General features: G+C 35.4%; 1 protein-coding gene across 3 annotated transcripts in view; it reads left to right on the plus strand.

Moving 5' to 3' along the window:
- The window catches only part of PARP8 (poly(ADP-ribose) polymerase family member 8), a 116992-nt gene extending 101215 nt beyond the window's left edge, over window positions 1-15777 (plus strand). For all 3 annotated transcript variants that reach the window (XM_085212543.1, XM_085212545.1, XM_085212544.1), the window contains 9 exons: window positions 1223-1290; window positions 1645-1693; window positions 2510-2622; window positions 2793-2865; window positions 4725-4794; window positions 6630-6706; window positions 7661-7730; window positions 9453-9537; window positions 10471-15777. In XM_085212543.1, the coding sequence (XP_085068669.1) occupies window positions 1223-1290; window positions 1645-1693; window positions 2510-2622; window positions 2793-2865; window positions 4725-4794; window positions 6630-6706; window positions 7661-7730; window positions 9453-9537; window positions 10471-10573 (708 nt within the window). In that variant the 3' untranslated portion in view covers window positions 10574-15777. The remainder of the gene's footprint in view (window positions 1-1222; window positions 1291-1644; window positions 1694-2509; window positions 2623-2792; window positions 2866-4724; window positions 4795-6629; window positions 6707-7660; window positions 7731-9452; window positions 9538-10470) is intronic.
- Window positions 15778-16994: the final 1217 nt, after the last annotated feature.

A 16994-nucleotide genomic window follows, 5' to 3' on the forward strand; every position in this document is an offset into this window, starting at 1 on the left:
AATATTTATATGAGTCTGTGATGGATGGGAAAGGTGATAGGATGAGTCCTTTTTTGTAGAGCTAAAATTTGTGCTAAAAATATCAAACTACAGTATCCATAATGGCAATGAAATTGAAGTGATAAAGTAGAATTCTAGTCTTTAATTTAAGTGTTTTATTTAAGTTTAAATAAGAGATAACAGCAGATTGGGACTTTTTAACAAGATTATCACCAACTGCTGCATTTCTGGGAATATCAAACTGTGTCTCTTTGTTTCCAAGGCAAAAGAAATTGATTTTGTGATGATGCTCTGAATTATAGCTTTATTTCTGATACAACAAAACACTTGTTCAGCTCAGTATGGATGGGAACTAGGAACATTGGGTCTCTTGGGATCACTATCATACGATTTCTCAATATTCACAGTAGGACTGAATCTGATAGCTATTCTTATATTTACTGTAACAATTCATTTCCCAAACAGACCCTCTAAGTATAACTGCTTATTGAAATCTCTCACATACATCTTGCTTTTCCAACTGTTTTATAAATGTAATTTCACAAGATTTTATAAATCGTATTTTGTATGTACTTGTACTTTGAAAATATGGAATGCAGAATGATGTATAGAAAGCAGTAAAACACATTGAAAATAACAATGGTATTTTCTTACGTATTTTTTCTTAGTTTTTATAATATCTCCTAAAGTAAGCAACATTTTACTTCTTTCAACGTTAAAATAACTATTGGACCGAAGGTTTTTAAATGAGTACTTTGCACTGTGATAGAAATCAAGAAATGTCTTCAGGGGAAATATAAGCTTCTAACAGTATTTAACAGTTTTTATCATGAAACGGATTTAAAAAAATGTGGATTAATTTGGGATTTTATGGTATTTCGAGATACTTGATTTTGTGATGTTATTAGTCCAAGAGCTGAACATTAGTGCATATGTTTTGCTGTTGTTCCTGAGATCACCAATGTTTTTTATAATACACTCTTTTCGATGCTAATTATATGCTTATTATTTTACTCCAGGGAAAATAATTGCTTTATTAATTTTTCTTGTTGTCAGAACACATTTATAACTGTATAGTGCTAAATGTCACCAAAGCTGTGATTTAAGCCTAATAATGAGTCCCATGTATTCATTTTTATAGATGAAGTCACAGACGATGTAACGTAAAAAATTTAACTTTATGATTTCAACCAGCATAAAGAATGTAATTACTGTTTTCTAGGCACCTTACTTGGAAATAAAGAAGCAGATGGATAAACAAGACCCACTTGCACATCCTCTTCTACAATGGTATAAAATTGACTTACATGGCATGATAATTATTGACTTGCCAAGATGAATGAATAATTCCTTCACCAGTTTAATTTCTAAGCTCACCCTAAGAATTAATGCCAGAGCTAACATTTGCAACTGCTTTGTTCCTGAACTATTTCTGGATCTTACCTGGAGTGTCCGAAAACAGTGGAAAGACTAGCTTATTTTACTGCTTCAGATCTGACTTTGTAGCCAAGATGTAGTCTGCTTTAATCTGATAGGTTCAAAAGCCTGCAGCCTCATGCTTTGTTTTGGCTATGCATTATGTTTTTTAGAGGGAAAGTTCTGCCGTTTATCATATCTAGTGCATATAATTGTTTCTTCTTTTAGGGTTATTTCTAGTAACAGATCACATATTGTGAAGCTACCAGTGAATAGGGTAAGTGTCTGTGCCTTATTTTCTCATTTCTCACATCTCACATTAGCATAAATGAGAGTCCTGGCCAAATGTAAACGTCCATGTTTAAACCGGTTTCATGGACTCCATTAATAGACAGTGGAGAGAAACAGACAGTTTTGAGTTATGACTTATAGTATCATATTGTGAATATCTAAAACAGGTCAAACAAATTATAGTCAAAAAAAGACTATTTTAGCTCAAATACAAATGTCTACCTTAGAGTCATCTGAGATTGGATGAGAACTTCACTGTTTTTGTTACCATTTGGAGTATTGCCATTGCCATTTAGAATAACAGACATAGAATTGTATGAAAAGCAGTGCAGGCAAACTACATCCATCAGAAGAACCACATATGAGCATACTATAAAAACATCATAGCTCTGACATTTTAGACGGGTGGTGCTGAGATTCGTTTCTGAGTATCTTTGGCTCTGATACTCCTATTAAGGGTGTAGTAATCTGCAGCCTTTCAAATCTGAACCTTAATTCAAAGACAGCTTTGATCAAAATACCATGAGAATTGTTCAATTTAATTACCTTACTAGAGACATAGTATGCTGAAGTCTGTTTCAGAAACTTCCGTATGTTTCATAAACCAAAAACTGTTTTTGTGTTTGATTTCAGATAAAAGCTATGGTAATTAGACCAGTTTCAACTTAGTTCTTGGTATATAGACATAGTCTTAGTTAGCAGTGTGCAAAATAACTTGGTATATTAAGAACTACCATTCTGGAAATACGATGCTATTGTATTCATCAGCTTCTTTTCACGTATGCACTATTATATTTTGCAGCAACTAAAGTTTATGCACACTCCACACCAGTTCCTGCTTCTCAGCAGTCCACCAGCCAAAGAATCCAATTTCCGAGCTGCTAAAAACCTTTATGGAAGTACCTTTGCATTTCAGTGAGTCCATATGTTTGTATTAATCAAAGGTTATCAAAATGCCACACTGTCTTTTTTTTTCTTCTTGCCATTTGAGGTCTCCAGCTGTGAATGTACTGCTTTAAAGGATTAATGATTTCATTTTGAATTTTGCACTGTAGATTTTAACATTTTCTCTTTTACTTTTTCAGTGGTTCACACATTGAAAATTGGCATTCTATCCTGAGAAACGGCTTAGTTGTTGCTTCCAATACGAGGCTGCAGGTGAATAATCTAGATAGACTTTAGCTAACCTGTGTATGTTTGATTATATATTAAAATCAGGTGAATTTTCAGTGGGCGTATTTATGGTAGTCATATTGGTGGCAAATATCCTTATGTTTCCTAATAATAAATAATAATAAAGCTAATTTTATGAAGCAATTAAAATTAAATAATGTGTCTGCTAAAATGGCTTTAAAACCGTATCAGTGGAATCAGTGCAGTGTTTCGTTTTTACATTGCAGAGCAGCACCTCCACGAGGCTCAGCTCGGAACTGCTTAAAAGCAATCTCAAAGACTAGAATGTGAGGCACACCTTTATTACAGGATCCCAGAGCACACTCAATTTGCAGAAGCCAAGCTTACAGTGTCTCCTTCCCTCTTCTCATTTTCTTGGGAAGGAAATATGAGTGTACTGGCAAGGAGGGATCTATGGAGAAAACTTCACTTTGGTTTCTTAGGTTGAACCACGAAGAGAACAGTACTGCAGAGGAAAGTAGGCAGTATGAGAGGTGCCTAGAGGAATGCAATTCAGTGTGTTTTAACATCAGATGTTCCCCAGAGATGAATCCACGATCCTGATACCTTTGAGGGAGACCTAAGGGTGCTGACCAAAGATTAGGGAGCAGGAAACACTAAAAAAGGGACTGGAAATTTCTGCTATTTCTTCTAGTGGTTTGGGTGTTTTTATTAGCATCTTTCAAATATACATCACCAAGAAAGCACAACTTAGACTCAAAAATTCACCAGAGTAAACCATTTTGTTTGTGCTTATTTTTGATTCGGGCTTAAGATATTGAGGAAAAAGCAGTTCATTCAAATCTGTTTCACATATGTCATCATTTTTAGATCTCTCACATGACTAAGCTATACCATTAGCCCAGTTCACTCTGTTTATCCCAATTCTGTTTATCCCAATAACAATCAGTCAGGAAAAGTATCTACTTACCAGGGATCCCATACAACACCATACAGTCTGGAAAAGTGACAATGCATACCAATGGGAGTTCTGGTACATTGCAGACATAGTGTAAATACTGTGGGGTCAGAGGAAAGAAATAAGGGTGAGAGTAACTCTGAAGCCCAATGATCATAACATCTATCTGTGCAGGAGATGCCCTGGTTTCTCACATGAGCTGCAACAACTACTTTTTGTGGCTTCTTTAAAGGCTTATCTACTTAAGGCAGTCAGAACCTGGATGAAAAGCAGAAACTGTACTTCCTACTTCCCTGAAAAGAAAATGGCTAATAAAACATGCTTGTCTTGTTGCTTAGCCCAAGCACTATGACTTAAGCCAGTTATGCTGGTGAAGAAAAGTCTTCCCTTACCTCTCATCTTCAGACATATAACTCTGTGGCTAAAGAACTGTTCTGAAGTGATGGGATATGTATGGTTGAATAGGCTTAGGCAAAAGCTTGGTTGAAATCATCCTTCCAGTGCTCTGCCTGAACGCAAAAATGATTTTTTATTATATATATATTAGCAAATAAGCACTTTCCTCACCATTTCTTCGTTTCTTAACTTAGGAAAAAAAATAGCTATAATTAGATTGTTGGCATATCCAGTCCAGCAGGCATAGTTTGGAAAAACCTTCTGGATCTAGTTCCTTCAAAAGTGATTCACAAAGACTCCCAAAGACTGCCTAAAATTATCCTTGCAACCTTGGACACAGTTTCTAGAATGTGTGGTATTTTAGTCATATATTCATACATTTATTTACTTTTTTAGACAACTTCGAACACCATTTATTACCAATCAACAAATTGATGCTAATGAATGGTAACTCATCTACATCAAGACTTGCGCAAATCATTATTTTTTTTATCCAGATGCTAAGCAATTGTTCTGTTCTCTCTTTCAGCTCCATGGTGCAATGTTTGGAAGCGGCATCTACCTTAGTCCATTGTCAAGCATATCATTTGGTTACTCAGGTGATATTTATAAATCATTCTAGAGTTGAGACATAGGGGGATATCTCAGTCTATTACTTTTCTTACTAGTTTTGCTTTTTATGACACCGTAGTAAATTCTGTAGTCCAAGATTAGATTGTCTTTTTTGAATTAATTAGATTTCCCTTATTAAACAGCTGTCCTCATTTTTGAAGGTGATGAGTGTCTTGAAGCTCTACTTGAAATAAGTAGTAACTAAAGCTGAATGCTGTTTGTAATGGAGCAGGTCTTGACCATACAGTGGAAATCCAATGTGATGATTTATTTTTTGTCAGTATCTACCTAAGTTCATCTATTATTATGGATTTATAGGCTTTTAGGAACTTATCTGACCCAACAAATATTCGTCAAAACACATGTTCAGCTGTATGTGTTTAAGAATGTTCCCAAGTGTGATACGTCAAACATACATAGAAAATAATGGACCGTGTGTCCATTTTAGCATTAGAACAGAAGGGGACAAATTTGTCCCACTTGTGAATCCAGAAGTAAGCCATGCAGAGCTTTTCATCTTAGAATCATAAATAGAAGCATAACAGGTACATTGTGTACCAATGTCTGTATTAAGAAACTTTTGTGAAGATTTTAAAATGCTGTGACTTTTTTTCTTATGTTATGTTTACCATTTCCTCTCATGTAAAACTGTTGGTATAGTTGAATGTGAGTTTTTCTGCATGTAGATAAATTTAATTCTGAAAATGTTAGTTATGCTTTTTGATTTCTTTGGATTTTTAGGTAATGTCACAATTCATTTCTAGAGCTCAGAATTTTTTACTGCTGCTTATTGAGTTTCAGTATTAGTAATTTCTAAATGCACTTTTAGCTTCTTAGAGATTACACAAGTATGGGAGCTTTTTAGGGCTCACTGAAAGTGCTGATTGCAGAATTATCATTTAAGAAAGTAACTTTTTTTTTTGTACAGCATTGATCTGTGAATTTCAGTGTTTTTTCTCCTCTCTCTACCTTGATGCCTTCCATCTAGTCTCTTCTAGAAAGAAAACCTGTGTACCTATTAAATATGTAATATTAATTAAAATATGTAATATTTTATAACACTAAAAAAACACGGAGGACCTTCCACTCCTTATTACTTCACCGGCATAAAGTTCAGCATAATCTGGTGTGTATTTGCAAATTGTCAAGAAATATGGAGTAGTGGAAACTAAAGGAAGCCTGTAATAATGTACCACACAGGAATGTTATATAAACTACCAAGAAGAATATAAATGAGATCTAAGGCACGAATATAGGAGTTGAAATTTCTGAGAAGGAAATTGGATCCAAATTGAATGACCAATACTTTAATAGATTCACCTATATATAATTTAACCTAGGGAGACTTTAAAACTACTTTTATATAAACTAAGTATTACTGAAAATTATTTAGACTTTTACTAGAACTAAATAAAATATTCTAGATGAGTATCTGAAGTTCATCTAAGGTAGGATTTTACTATCCTACTCTAAATAAATGAAACTGTTCCTTCGGCTTCAGTAGGGTCTGTTAGGTTGAAACATGTTAAAGTGCAGTCTGTTAAGGAACCACCTAAGAACATTCAGTGGCATTTGTGATCATTTTTATCTACCTTCATACCTTCTTAGTGCTAACTTGGCTTAATGTCTTTGCAACATATGCTGATATATGAGTAATTTACAGGATTAAATTGAATTATTTTCTGGCAAAGTTAACTAGCTTTCTGTCTGCAATGCAAAGAACTGTAATTTTGACCATGCCACCTGTTGCATTATCCATATTTAATTTTCCTTACAGTTGTATTTATATGGCAGAGGATTTTACATTATTTTTGTATCTTAGGGATGAACAAGAAGCAGCAGAAGGTGTCAGCTAAAGATGAACCAGCTTCAAGCAGTAAGGGCAGCAACACATCACAGGTACAGTAGTATACCAGTCATCTCTGGAAGATTTATGGTTTTATTCTGGGAACCTGGTATTTGAAAAGAAGGCAATATTTCTGTTGTGAAAGCTAATGGTTTTAGTAAATGAAATCAACAAGTCAAAATACTGCACTCATCACATACAGTCCAACTGCTCTAAGAATTTATGGAGTATACTACAGGTCCCAGTGCTCTTCTTTTCCAACCAGAAGAATTTGGGAAGAGAATGAGAACAGAACACAGATATCATTATGACCTTTAACAAGCCTTTGCTTTCTGAGCTCTGGAATTTTTACTGAACAATGTTGCAAAAGGAGTTAAGAGCAGCTACTTTTGGAAAATGAGCACAGGATTTCACTGATGGCTAGTAAGATTTTGGTTTTATTTTTCCACAGTTTAGAATTCTGCTTTATTTAAAGCAAGCCTGTAGAAATTACATGTAGAACTAAATGTTGAGAAAAAAATATGACATCTGTCTCTAACACACAAAAACTACAGAATAATCTGGCTTTAGGTAAAAACTGGCATATAAGGGCAGAACCCTTTGAAATTTAGGTGGCCAGTAAAGCATGAAAATAAACCAAGTGGCCGAAGAATCACTGATTAAATCACTTTGGTTTTGTTGTTGTTGTTTTTGTTGTTTTTCTGCTGTCAATTTGTCTATTGGTAAGATTGATTCACTGATTGCAGTCAGTGTTTATCAGTAAAATTCATCCTTGCATAATCAGGAATTTTTCTTTCTGGATAAAAGAAATCAAACCTTTCCTATGATAATCCCCCCTCATAAAAATTTTAGAAATTCTGTTACATTTAGAAATAAAACAGAAATGTTATAGAAAGACTATCTTTGTTTATGAATAAATCATTGAAAATAGCAGCTCTCTCCTTTGCGACTTTTCCACTGTTTGTCTTACAGCAATAATTAAGTTTTCTCATGTTTTTACATCTCAGTCACAGAAGAAAGGACAACAGTCACAATTTTTGCAAAGCCGTAACTTAAAATGCATAGCCTTATGTGAAGGTAAGCTGAAAGCCCTTGAAAAACTGTTCTAGTCATGAGCACGGTTATACTGAATGTAAGTCAGTGTGACCTTTAGTTCCAGTATTGGTTGGTTTAAGCAAGGAACTATTGGTAGGCATATGAGTATACTTGTTAGCAGCTGACCTTTGTATTTCTGTTGAAAATATTTCCTTCTTCAAACAAGAAGTATAATACATGTTGAATTTTTATGTAATAATCATAATAATAGTCATTATAATCATAATAATCACAAAAATAATCATAAATTTATGTAATAACCATAATATAGAATCGTAGAATGGCTTAGGTTGGAAGACAACTTCAGGTCTACCCAACTCCAGTCCCATAATCAGGCCTGTCACCCACCAGCTCAGGCTCCCAGGGCTCAATGCAACCCGGCCTTGAACACCTCCAGGGGAGGGCCTCAGAGTAGAGGGCTTGCTATCGACTGTATTGTGATTGATCATCTGGTCTGTCCAGCAAGGTTCTTTATTTGAAACAGTGATTTCTTGTAAGCTTCTAATGGATACATAAAACATGTGACTCTGAGTAACAACAGCTTTCATACTGAATTTTCAAATGATTTTTAACTGCTCAGGCAAATTTGTTTTTCATATGATAACTAATCTGTTCTTCTGGAGTGCTTCAGAATTTTTTTAAAATTAAAAATCCAGTGCTTATGATTGCCATTATTCTTGAGAGACTTGGCTATTTTTTGTCATATATCACATTAGGGAATTTGAATAAGAGCAATTGATAATGAATCTCATTAAAAGAAATTATATTGAACTTAACTTGCCCTCCATTTTCAGCATTTGTTTATTTTAAAAAGTTAAAACTAAGACACTGTGTCAAAGATGTTACTTTAAGATTCAAGCTACTTTTATGCACCTATGTAAAATACATACATATATTTTTTTATCTCTTATGATTTAAAAGTTACCATTCATGGAAGAAATAACGTAAAATTGGATATGCACTTTTCTTTCTGGTAGCACTTAAATGTATTTATAGAAGATTTTATAGAAGATCTTTAAGGCATAGATTCATGGAAAGATTCCATATGTATTGATTTGATTATGCCATTAAACAGCATAACATTGCTGTTTTCTAAACACTGAACAAGCTTTGGTGGGATTCATCATCCATTTGATTATAATTTTACCTTATTAAAAATACTTGGTATTACAGCAAATCACTAATATTTGCCAGCTCAGTTTCAGGTGTCTTCAAGTGTTGTCTTTCATGCCTTAGAATTGGCTCAGCCGCCATCAAACAGACATGTCTGTGCCAAAAACATTAGTTGACTCAAATCCTTTTTAACAGCCCTGTGTGCTTCTTAAATCAGTTTTTAATGCATGTAGTTTTTCTCTTTTCCTGTTTACTGGTCTACAGAGCAGGTCTTGCTTCTTCAAAGAACTTTATTTATGTAAAGTACCAGATGATCATAAAAGCCAACTTTTTTTTTAAATCAGTAAGTTAAGAACTGGTTCTCATACATCAAGAATTTATGTGGAAAGTAAAATGTATTTTGGAAAGAAGAATCTTGTTCATGTCCTTTTTTTACTGATAGACAACTTGAAGACTACACTTGGCCACAGACATACTCAAAACTCAAAATTTGCACAAAGCTATGTAAAGCGTGTAAAAAAAGCGGACGTTTCAAAACAGTATCTTTCAGATGAGTTTTGGTCACTAGAGAATTTATTCTTTTCTTTACAGTGATAACCTCATCTGATCTGCACAAACATGGAGAGATTTGGGTAGTTCCCAACACAGATCACGTGTGTACAAGGTTTTTCTTTGTGTGAGTACAAACATTATTTTAAAATTAAAGTTCTGTCTTTTCTAGGCCCTTTTTTTCCTCACATTCCCGACAACAGTTGTAAATGAAAGAGATAGAAAACATTTATTTCTAATTCTTTAAAGTGTCACTCTAGCTTGTATTCATCTCCATACTTTATTTCAGGTGATGTATGGATATATTAGTGGCAAAGATTTAGTAGACATTTTAAATGCAGTGAATGGAGCATTAATGATTTTTTTCCCACATAAGCATTACCTTATATTGCTGTACCTTTGACCATATATTGCAAAATATTCTATTCACATGTATGTTTTAAAGCTAAGGAATTATTGAGAAAAGGCTTCTTATCTGTGATGTGAACATTCTCCTCTCAGCTATGATTTGTAAATATATATTGACACAGATTTCAGCCCTGCAAGAAGAGTCATGCCAACCAATGGAGAGACACACAGACTCCAGATTCGCCATTCTTGGAGATTTGCAGTGGATTGCTCTATCCTAAAGAGAAAATTCTTGAAGCTGTCATGGTGTCACCAATAAGCTGAGACCCTTTTGCGACAAGAGTTTAGTTACTGTAGGCTTTGCAGTGGCTTGTGAAATGCTTTGGTATCAGCCTTGTGCAGTGATTCCTTTATACATGCATAGAGAGGGGAGCTGCTATCCAAACCTCAGCACATTACCAGCACTTCTGCTGGTGGCACCACAGAAGTTCCATTTGGGTCCCAGTGCATTGTTGCCTCAGGGTTCCAATGACAATGGAAGTCCTACCACATTCCTGAGTATGGGGTCTGCTTGTAACCATGAATTGCAGCAGAGCATTTTAATAGTAAACTTGTTAAGAGCCAGAATGAATACTGGTGATTATTGAATAAAACAGAATTTGGGATGGTTTTAAACACTAACTTGATTTTATTTTCTTCATTTTTTTTTTAGTTACGAAGATGGTCAAGTGGGTGATACAAGTATAAATACACAGGAGCCGAGCATTCATAAAGAGATTCTTCGAGTTATTGGCAATCAAACTGCTACTGGTTAAAAGGACCACTCTTACTTAATTGATGTGGTTTGGAAGCCTTCCTCAGTCTCAAAGCTGGATTTTGAACTGAAGAAGATGCAAAAAAAACCCTAATTTATTATTATTATTATTATTCTAAGCAAATTAACCCTTTGAATACTTACTGTTTTCTTACTTAGTGTTTCTTATCTCATCAAAATACCTGAGATGGTATGAATTAACAACTGTTGGGGTGCAAAGTCGATTAACATACTACAACTAACAATAATTAAACAGGCATTTGGGTTGCTCACAATAAACAGACTTTAAAAAAAGGAGTTTTGTGCTGATATTTTTATATTAAATTATTCAGTTGGAGGTTTTAGTACTGTACACTGGTCTTTTAAATTTAGAATGACTGAATTATGTGCAAGTGAGAAGATTATATAGCAGAGCACTTGTATTATGCAGGATACTTTGCAGTAAGTAAAATATTCTCATATTTAAACACAATAAAGTGTTGTCTGGAACATGTCAAATCAAAGAGATTGGTTACCTGCAGCTATCTTCAATTCATTTCATTTTACACAGGTGCAGCCAGGATTTAGAATCAGAGGTTAAAACAGTGCAGTTTTGGCATAATGTGTGAAACAAAGAAAACTAATGTCTCTGAGGATGTATGTTGAAACACCGTCATATCCACTCAGCAGCTCAATTAAAATTTTTAATTAGGCAAGCTTAGAAAACATCCAGAAATCCAGAAGCTATTAACTTTCTTCTTACAAATTTGTTTTTATATACTAGATTTGGTAAGTTTTTTCAAATCAGTAAGGTCCTTTATCTTTTCCATCTGGACTTCTGTGAGATTACTCTGTGGTTAAATTTAGCCAGATAGGTAAAAGTACCTGCTAAATTAGAGCTTTAACATGATTAATTGCTATTTTTACATCAGGAAACGTAAACACAAAATATACTAATTTCACCAAGTGAAAGTCTTTTTATTAATTTATTCCTAAGGAAAAACAAACACGTTCACATCTTTGGTGTTTGAACTAGCAGCTACTTTTCCCAAGTAAGCACAATGGCAACTTGGGTCCGAAGCCTAAAGCATATCCTGTGCCCTGGGCAGCTCTCACAGCAGCCATCCTGCAGCATCTCACCTTAAATATGGAGAGCAATTCAACTTGCCTGTCTGTGCCCTGAGAAAGGGTGCCTCGAAAAGTAAAAATAGCCTAAATTCTCTACTAGTTATCTTTGTTAAATAGCAGTACAGCAGAGGCCCAGTTAGTGTTTTTCTTTTAAATAGAAGTGCATTAAGATTATGTTCACATTTACTCCTTTATTCTTTATTTACTCCTCCCTTATTACTTGCTGCAATTGAAATGCCCTGCATGTAAAATGGTATTGTTGTACTTACCTGGAGATGTTGGGTTTTTTTTGTATGTGTTCCAGGCTTGCTGTGAACCTCAGTTTTTCTGGGTTCACATCCAGACTTGTCAACACAAATCTTTTTTCAAAGCCCCATTTTGCTCTTCAATTTTTGCTATTTGACATTCACCTTTATTTGGCAGACCCCTCATTTGAAAACCAGTATCTTGATTGTTATTTTTTATATTGAGACACTGGTTAAATTCTTGAAACAAAGAAAATTCTTGAAATATTTCAGTCTACATAAGGACTGCATTAGTTTGAGTAGCTGCACAAAATCAGCATTGTTCAGAAGTGGAGCTGAAAACCTGTGCCCATCCCTCCATAGTTGGTCCTGCAGTATGTCCAAATTGCTCTCTTTTTGCAGAACAGAAAGACCTCAAAGATGTCCTGCATTGACTTGTTTGGCTTACAGTTTGCCAGTATGAGAGGCCTCCTCAAAAAATTGGGAAATAACAAAATATCACCATGTATAAACTGGAGAAGCCAAATAAGCAGGCATATTTTCTTAGTTCCTTGAAGCTGCAGCAGAGTCACAAGTGAACCACTTTAGAAGAAGCTGAGAGGTGTAGCTTTAGAAACCAAAGAGTGTAGCTACGGCAGTGAATTAATCTTGCTTTGCACAGTGATGTCAAGTTGCTTGTCATTTCTTTTTGCCTTCATAAGTACTGTCATAAGTACTGAAAAGGGGAGAAAAAACACACATATGCCGAATTTTAAGACTGCTCAAAATACTGTTGTGTATGGAAGAGAGAAAGGGGAAGTGTGAAGGAAAGCAGAGCTCAGAGTTGTATGAGAAGACCTTGCTGCTGTAGAGTGGCAACAATACTTCAAGGAGCTTTGAGAGCAGTGGCTGAAGTCTGGGGACAATAAAAGATGATCAAGAGTAATGGTGAGCATAGGCATTACAATTCACTAACGTACCATTAGCAGCTCAAATCCCATTTGTGTGGTGGGGAAAAAGGATGGGGCTAACAAAGCAGCAGTATTGTGCCTGGGGGAACTGGGCCATCTGGAAGGCCAATCTCCAAGGACTCAAGCCCAGTATTGCAAGTAAAGCAATGGAATTAAATGACAGTTATCACAATTCACTTGCTACACAGTAACTCAGTCAATTTTTTGATTAGCCAAAATGGGAAACCTCTTGGTGTTACTTCATTTACAGGTGAAAATAAGTCTTCAGATTGTTCCCCTATAGAAGTCTCTGTTCTTATTGTTGTTTTTTTTTTAAAGATTAAGGAAAAGGGGGAGGTTCTGTGTGGACTTACTTGTTAGTCAAAAATAGATAGCCTTTCTGTAGCAAACTTCAAAATTTAAACAAATAATAATTGAAACAAATATAATCTTTTCACAAATAGCTTTTAATCACAGAGAAAAAAAGAGCCCCAGACTCTATTACTCTTCTTGGTAGAAATCTCCATGAAGCTGTGACTCTGTGCAGGATGGAGGAACTGAGGGAGTTCCTGAGATGGAACTTTCTAACTTATTTCTACATCCCACACCAAATTAAAAACACACAAATCTGAGGGTTTGATGGAGAAATTATGTTAATATTTTAATGTTGCACCCTAACTAGAAATCGACCTATTTGTACTTCTGTAAGTATTTTAAACATTGAGAAAGGAATCAAAAAAGATGCTTTTAAATCTTTCTTGAAATTCAGTATTTAGCATTCAAGGGGTTAAGCAACTTGGGTTATTTTCTTATATAATATATGATCAGCATAACTATTTTCTTCAGCAGTGCTAAGCTGTTTTGATCACCTAAGTATTTGGCTCTGCATTACTAATCATATAATAGCCAATTTGTATGATATTCTGCTTAATGTTTTAGAGGAACTAGTTGATCACACCAGAATTGTTTATGCTTGTGTTTTCTCTAAAGCCCTTGAAAAACTGTTACTGATGCTGTATAATTTTAATATTATAGCTGTTGGTACTAAAAATGCATCTGTTGAATAATGCTAAGATTATGCTTTTGTTAATACAAACAGAAGATCACTTCCAAATGAAGACTTTGGGCTTAGTTCAATTGTACTATGCTTATAAATAACTTTCTACTTTGGAAATATTTAACATACTTTCAACATTGATAAGTACAAAGTGGAAAAAAAAAAAAAAAAAGTGTTAACCAAAATGAAGAGAATCATGATTTAAAAAGAAACTAAAAAAATTAGACAAATATAGGAAGAGTGTATAGTGACTTTAGCATTATATTAACTAAAATGGATTTCTTCTTGGTTGTAGAAGATAAAAGTCGAATAAAAAGAGTACTTTTTGTGACTGATAAGGTCAGTCAGAGCAAAAGCTCTCTGTAATCTTAGCATTTTCAAAGCATGCAGGTTTGGGGTCTAACCCTGCATTGTACTAAACACCCACTGCAGGTGCTGGGGTTAGGCCCTTGAACAAATGTAGGTATTTTTTGTACATGTAATTCCTGGCTCTTGTGGTAAGTGTTTTACAGCCCTCTGATGCCATGGCCTGCGGCTACTGGCATCAGCATGAAAGATCCATGCTTGGGTAGGCCTTGGCTTGGCTTCTGCTACCTGAGAGTGAGGCAGCAGCAGAGATCTTGGTGGTGAGTGTGGCAGGGAGAAAAGGGCATGAGGGGTCCCAGCGGTCGGGGCTGAGCCTCGCTGTGCCCTCACAGGGCCTACACTTCTTTTGTGGAGCGTAGCAGGGTGCAGCACTGCACAAAGCTGCCGTGTGCAAACCGCAGTGTGGGTCGGGTGTCCTGCTGGCCTCGTTAGTTCTACCATAAGGGGAAAGATGGGCCCGTGGGTTGAGCACAGCAAAGCCGTTTGTTGGCAGAGCGGATAAAACAAGCGTAGGGCTGAAAGTGGTTTGAAAGGTATCTCGAGTCCAGTCAGCCAGGGCTGTATTAATAACCAAATTTATTCCTTAAAGCACTGAGGAGTAGAGGTAAGCTCATACCTCAGAGGGGATAAATAAATAAAATTTAAAGCAAGGCAGCTCTCTGCATGCGCAGTGTCACGTACAGTGCACGAGGCTGTCTGTCACAAGGGGATCGAATCTCTGGATTCGGCTTTGGACACTTCGGGTGTGAAGTGCGGGGCTCCACCCTCATCATGGGGTCAGTTCTGGCCGCCTCCCAGCAGCAGCCATTGCCATGAGCGGGTGAGTGAAATACCGAGCTGCTCCCTGGTGTGAGGAACGCCAGACGCATTGGGTGTTCCTGGTCTGCCAGGGAATGGCAATGATGTATATTACAGCCCATTACACTTTGCATTGGGGTTTTGTATGATATACTAGGTATAAGATTTTTGTAATGAGAAAACAAAATAGAATTAAATTAGTAGTTAGTTCAGCGTATCTAATGTGTGAAAAAGCTGTTGAAAAGTAGATTACATTAAGTGTTTACCAGCAAGTCAGTAAAAACAGTCCTTATACACATATAATTTAATGTTCTGAAGATAATTTTATATTTACCCAATATGTATTGTATCTTTGAATTTTAAGAAGCATCCACTCCTTTCTGTATACATAAAATATGCCTATGTTTCTTTTAAGTCTACAACCTTTTTTTCTCTGAATAAATATATTAAATTCTGTGCACAAAATAGTACCGCCGCCTGCTATTTAGCCTATGGTGCCTTAGAGTTACTACAAATATTCAACAGAATGTACATAATGTAAATACTGCCAGAAGATCACTAAGGCCAAATATTTTCTCTATTCACTTTTTACTGCACTTGCTTTCTATTGCTATTTAAGCCTCTTTTATCCAGATTTGTAACAGTTACAACATTGTAGCCAATGTAAATGTTTACTTTCAATAAATCAGAATTTGTTCAATAAGCACTGTGCATTTGAGCACTGTTTTAAGAGCTCTGTTCGATGTTTAAAACAGTCTTTTAGAAATTAAAATAAATTTAATGTCATTTCTGGACTTCTGCTAGTCTCAACAGCAACTAAACCTTATTCTATGGTTCTACACATATTACTGGAGAAAAATTTTTCTGCAGTGATCTTTTTAAAAACTCTGAAGGTGAATAGTAAAACCAGCTTTTCATGCTGTGTTTATAGGAATGATCTACATGACTCTTCAAAACAGAGAAACTGGAATAGGATATTGTGTGCAGGATATTGTGTGTATAGTACAAAATGCATAAGGATATCTCAAGATGCACTTTATAATTGCTTTTAAAGAAGTTCTCTGTCTTTCTGTAGAACTGTTTCTGTCATGAAAGCAGAAAATATATGAAGAACCTTGTTGTACTTAATGGGAGTTTGTTTAAAATATAAATGCACATCTGCAACTCATAAAATATGCAGACATTTGTGGGACTGTTTATTAATTCAGTGAGTGTACTATTTTTTTTTCTCTGCCTATGAGCTCATTTTAATTATAGGGATGGATATTAACTTCTATCTTCTGGAAGTTTTAACTTTCGTTTTGTAAAATTCATTCGTTTGTAACTGCAGATTTTGGACTATAACTGTTAAAGTGATGCTGCTATTCTGGATGCTGACAAGTGTTTTACACTTATATAAATATGGCAGAGGAAAGAAATAATCATATCATTGCAATTCCAAATGGCTGAGCATTTGCCACTGATTAGAATCTACAGGCTGGTGCTTGAGTTCTGTAATAGAGATGATGTTCTGTTTTGAGAAGACTTTATTTCTGAAAGAAATAACAACTTCCAAGCTCTCAACCTAAGAGTTGAAACTGGTGAAATCTCGGACTAACATCAGTACCCAGAGATAGCAGGAGGGCTGGGATTTGTACCAACTCGAACTAAACTACTGTTCCATTCCCAAATTGCTGGATCACATGCTCTCTCAATCAGTAGTCAGTTGTATTCACCTGTAGGCAGTTCAGTGTGGGACCCTGCAAGATCAATAATCCAAACATTAACTGAAAGCAAAACAAAAGTATTGCACAGGAGCAGAGCTGCTTTCAAATGCACGCACTGCCTTTTTGAAAGGAGGAAAAGCAGAAAATCTTATAAGAAAAAATCAAATGGCTGTTGGAAAGAGTATGTGCTGTATTTCTTGAGCTGTATTTACGT

The sequence above is a fragment of the Meleagris gallopavo genome, chromosome Z (assembly GCF_905368555.1).
Source record: "Meleagris gallopavo chromosome Z, MGAL_WU_HG_1.1, whole genome shotgun sequence".
NCBI classification, from domain to species: Eukaryota; Metazoa; Chordata; class Aves; order Galliformes; family Phasianidae; genus Meleagris; species Meleagris gallopavo.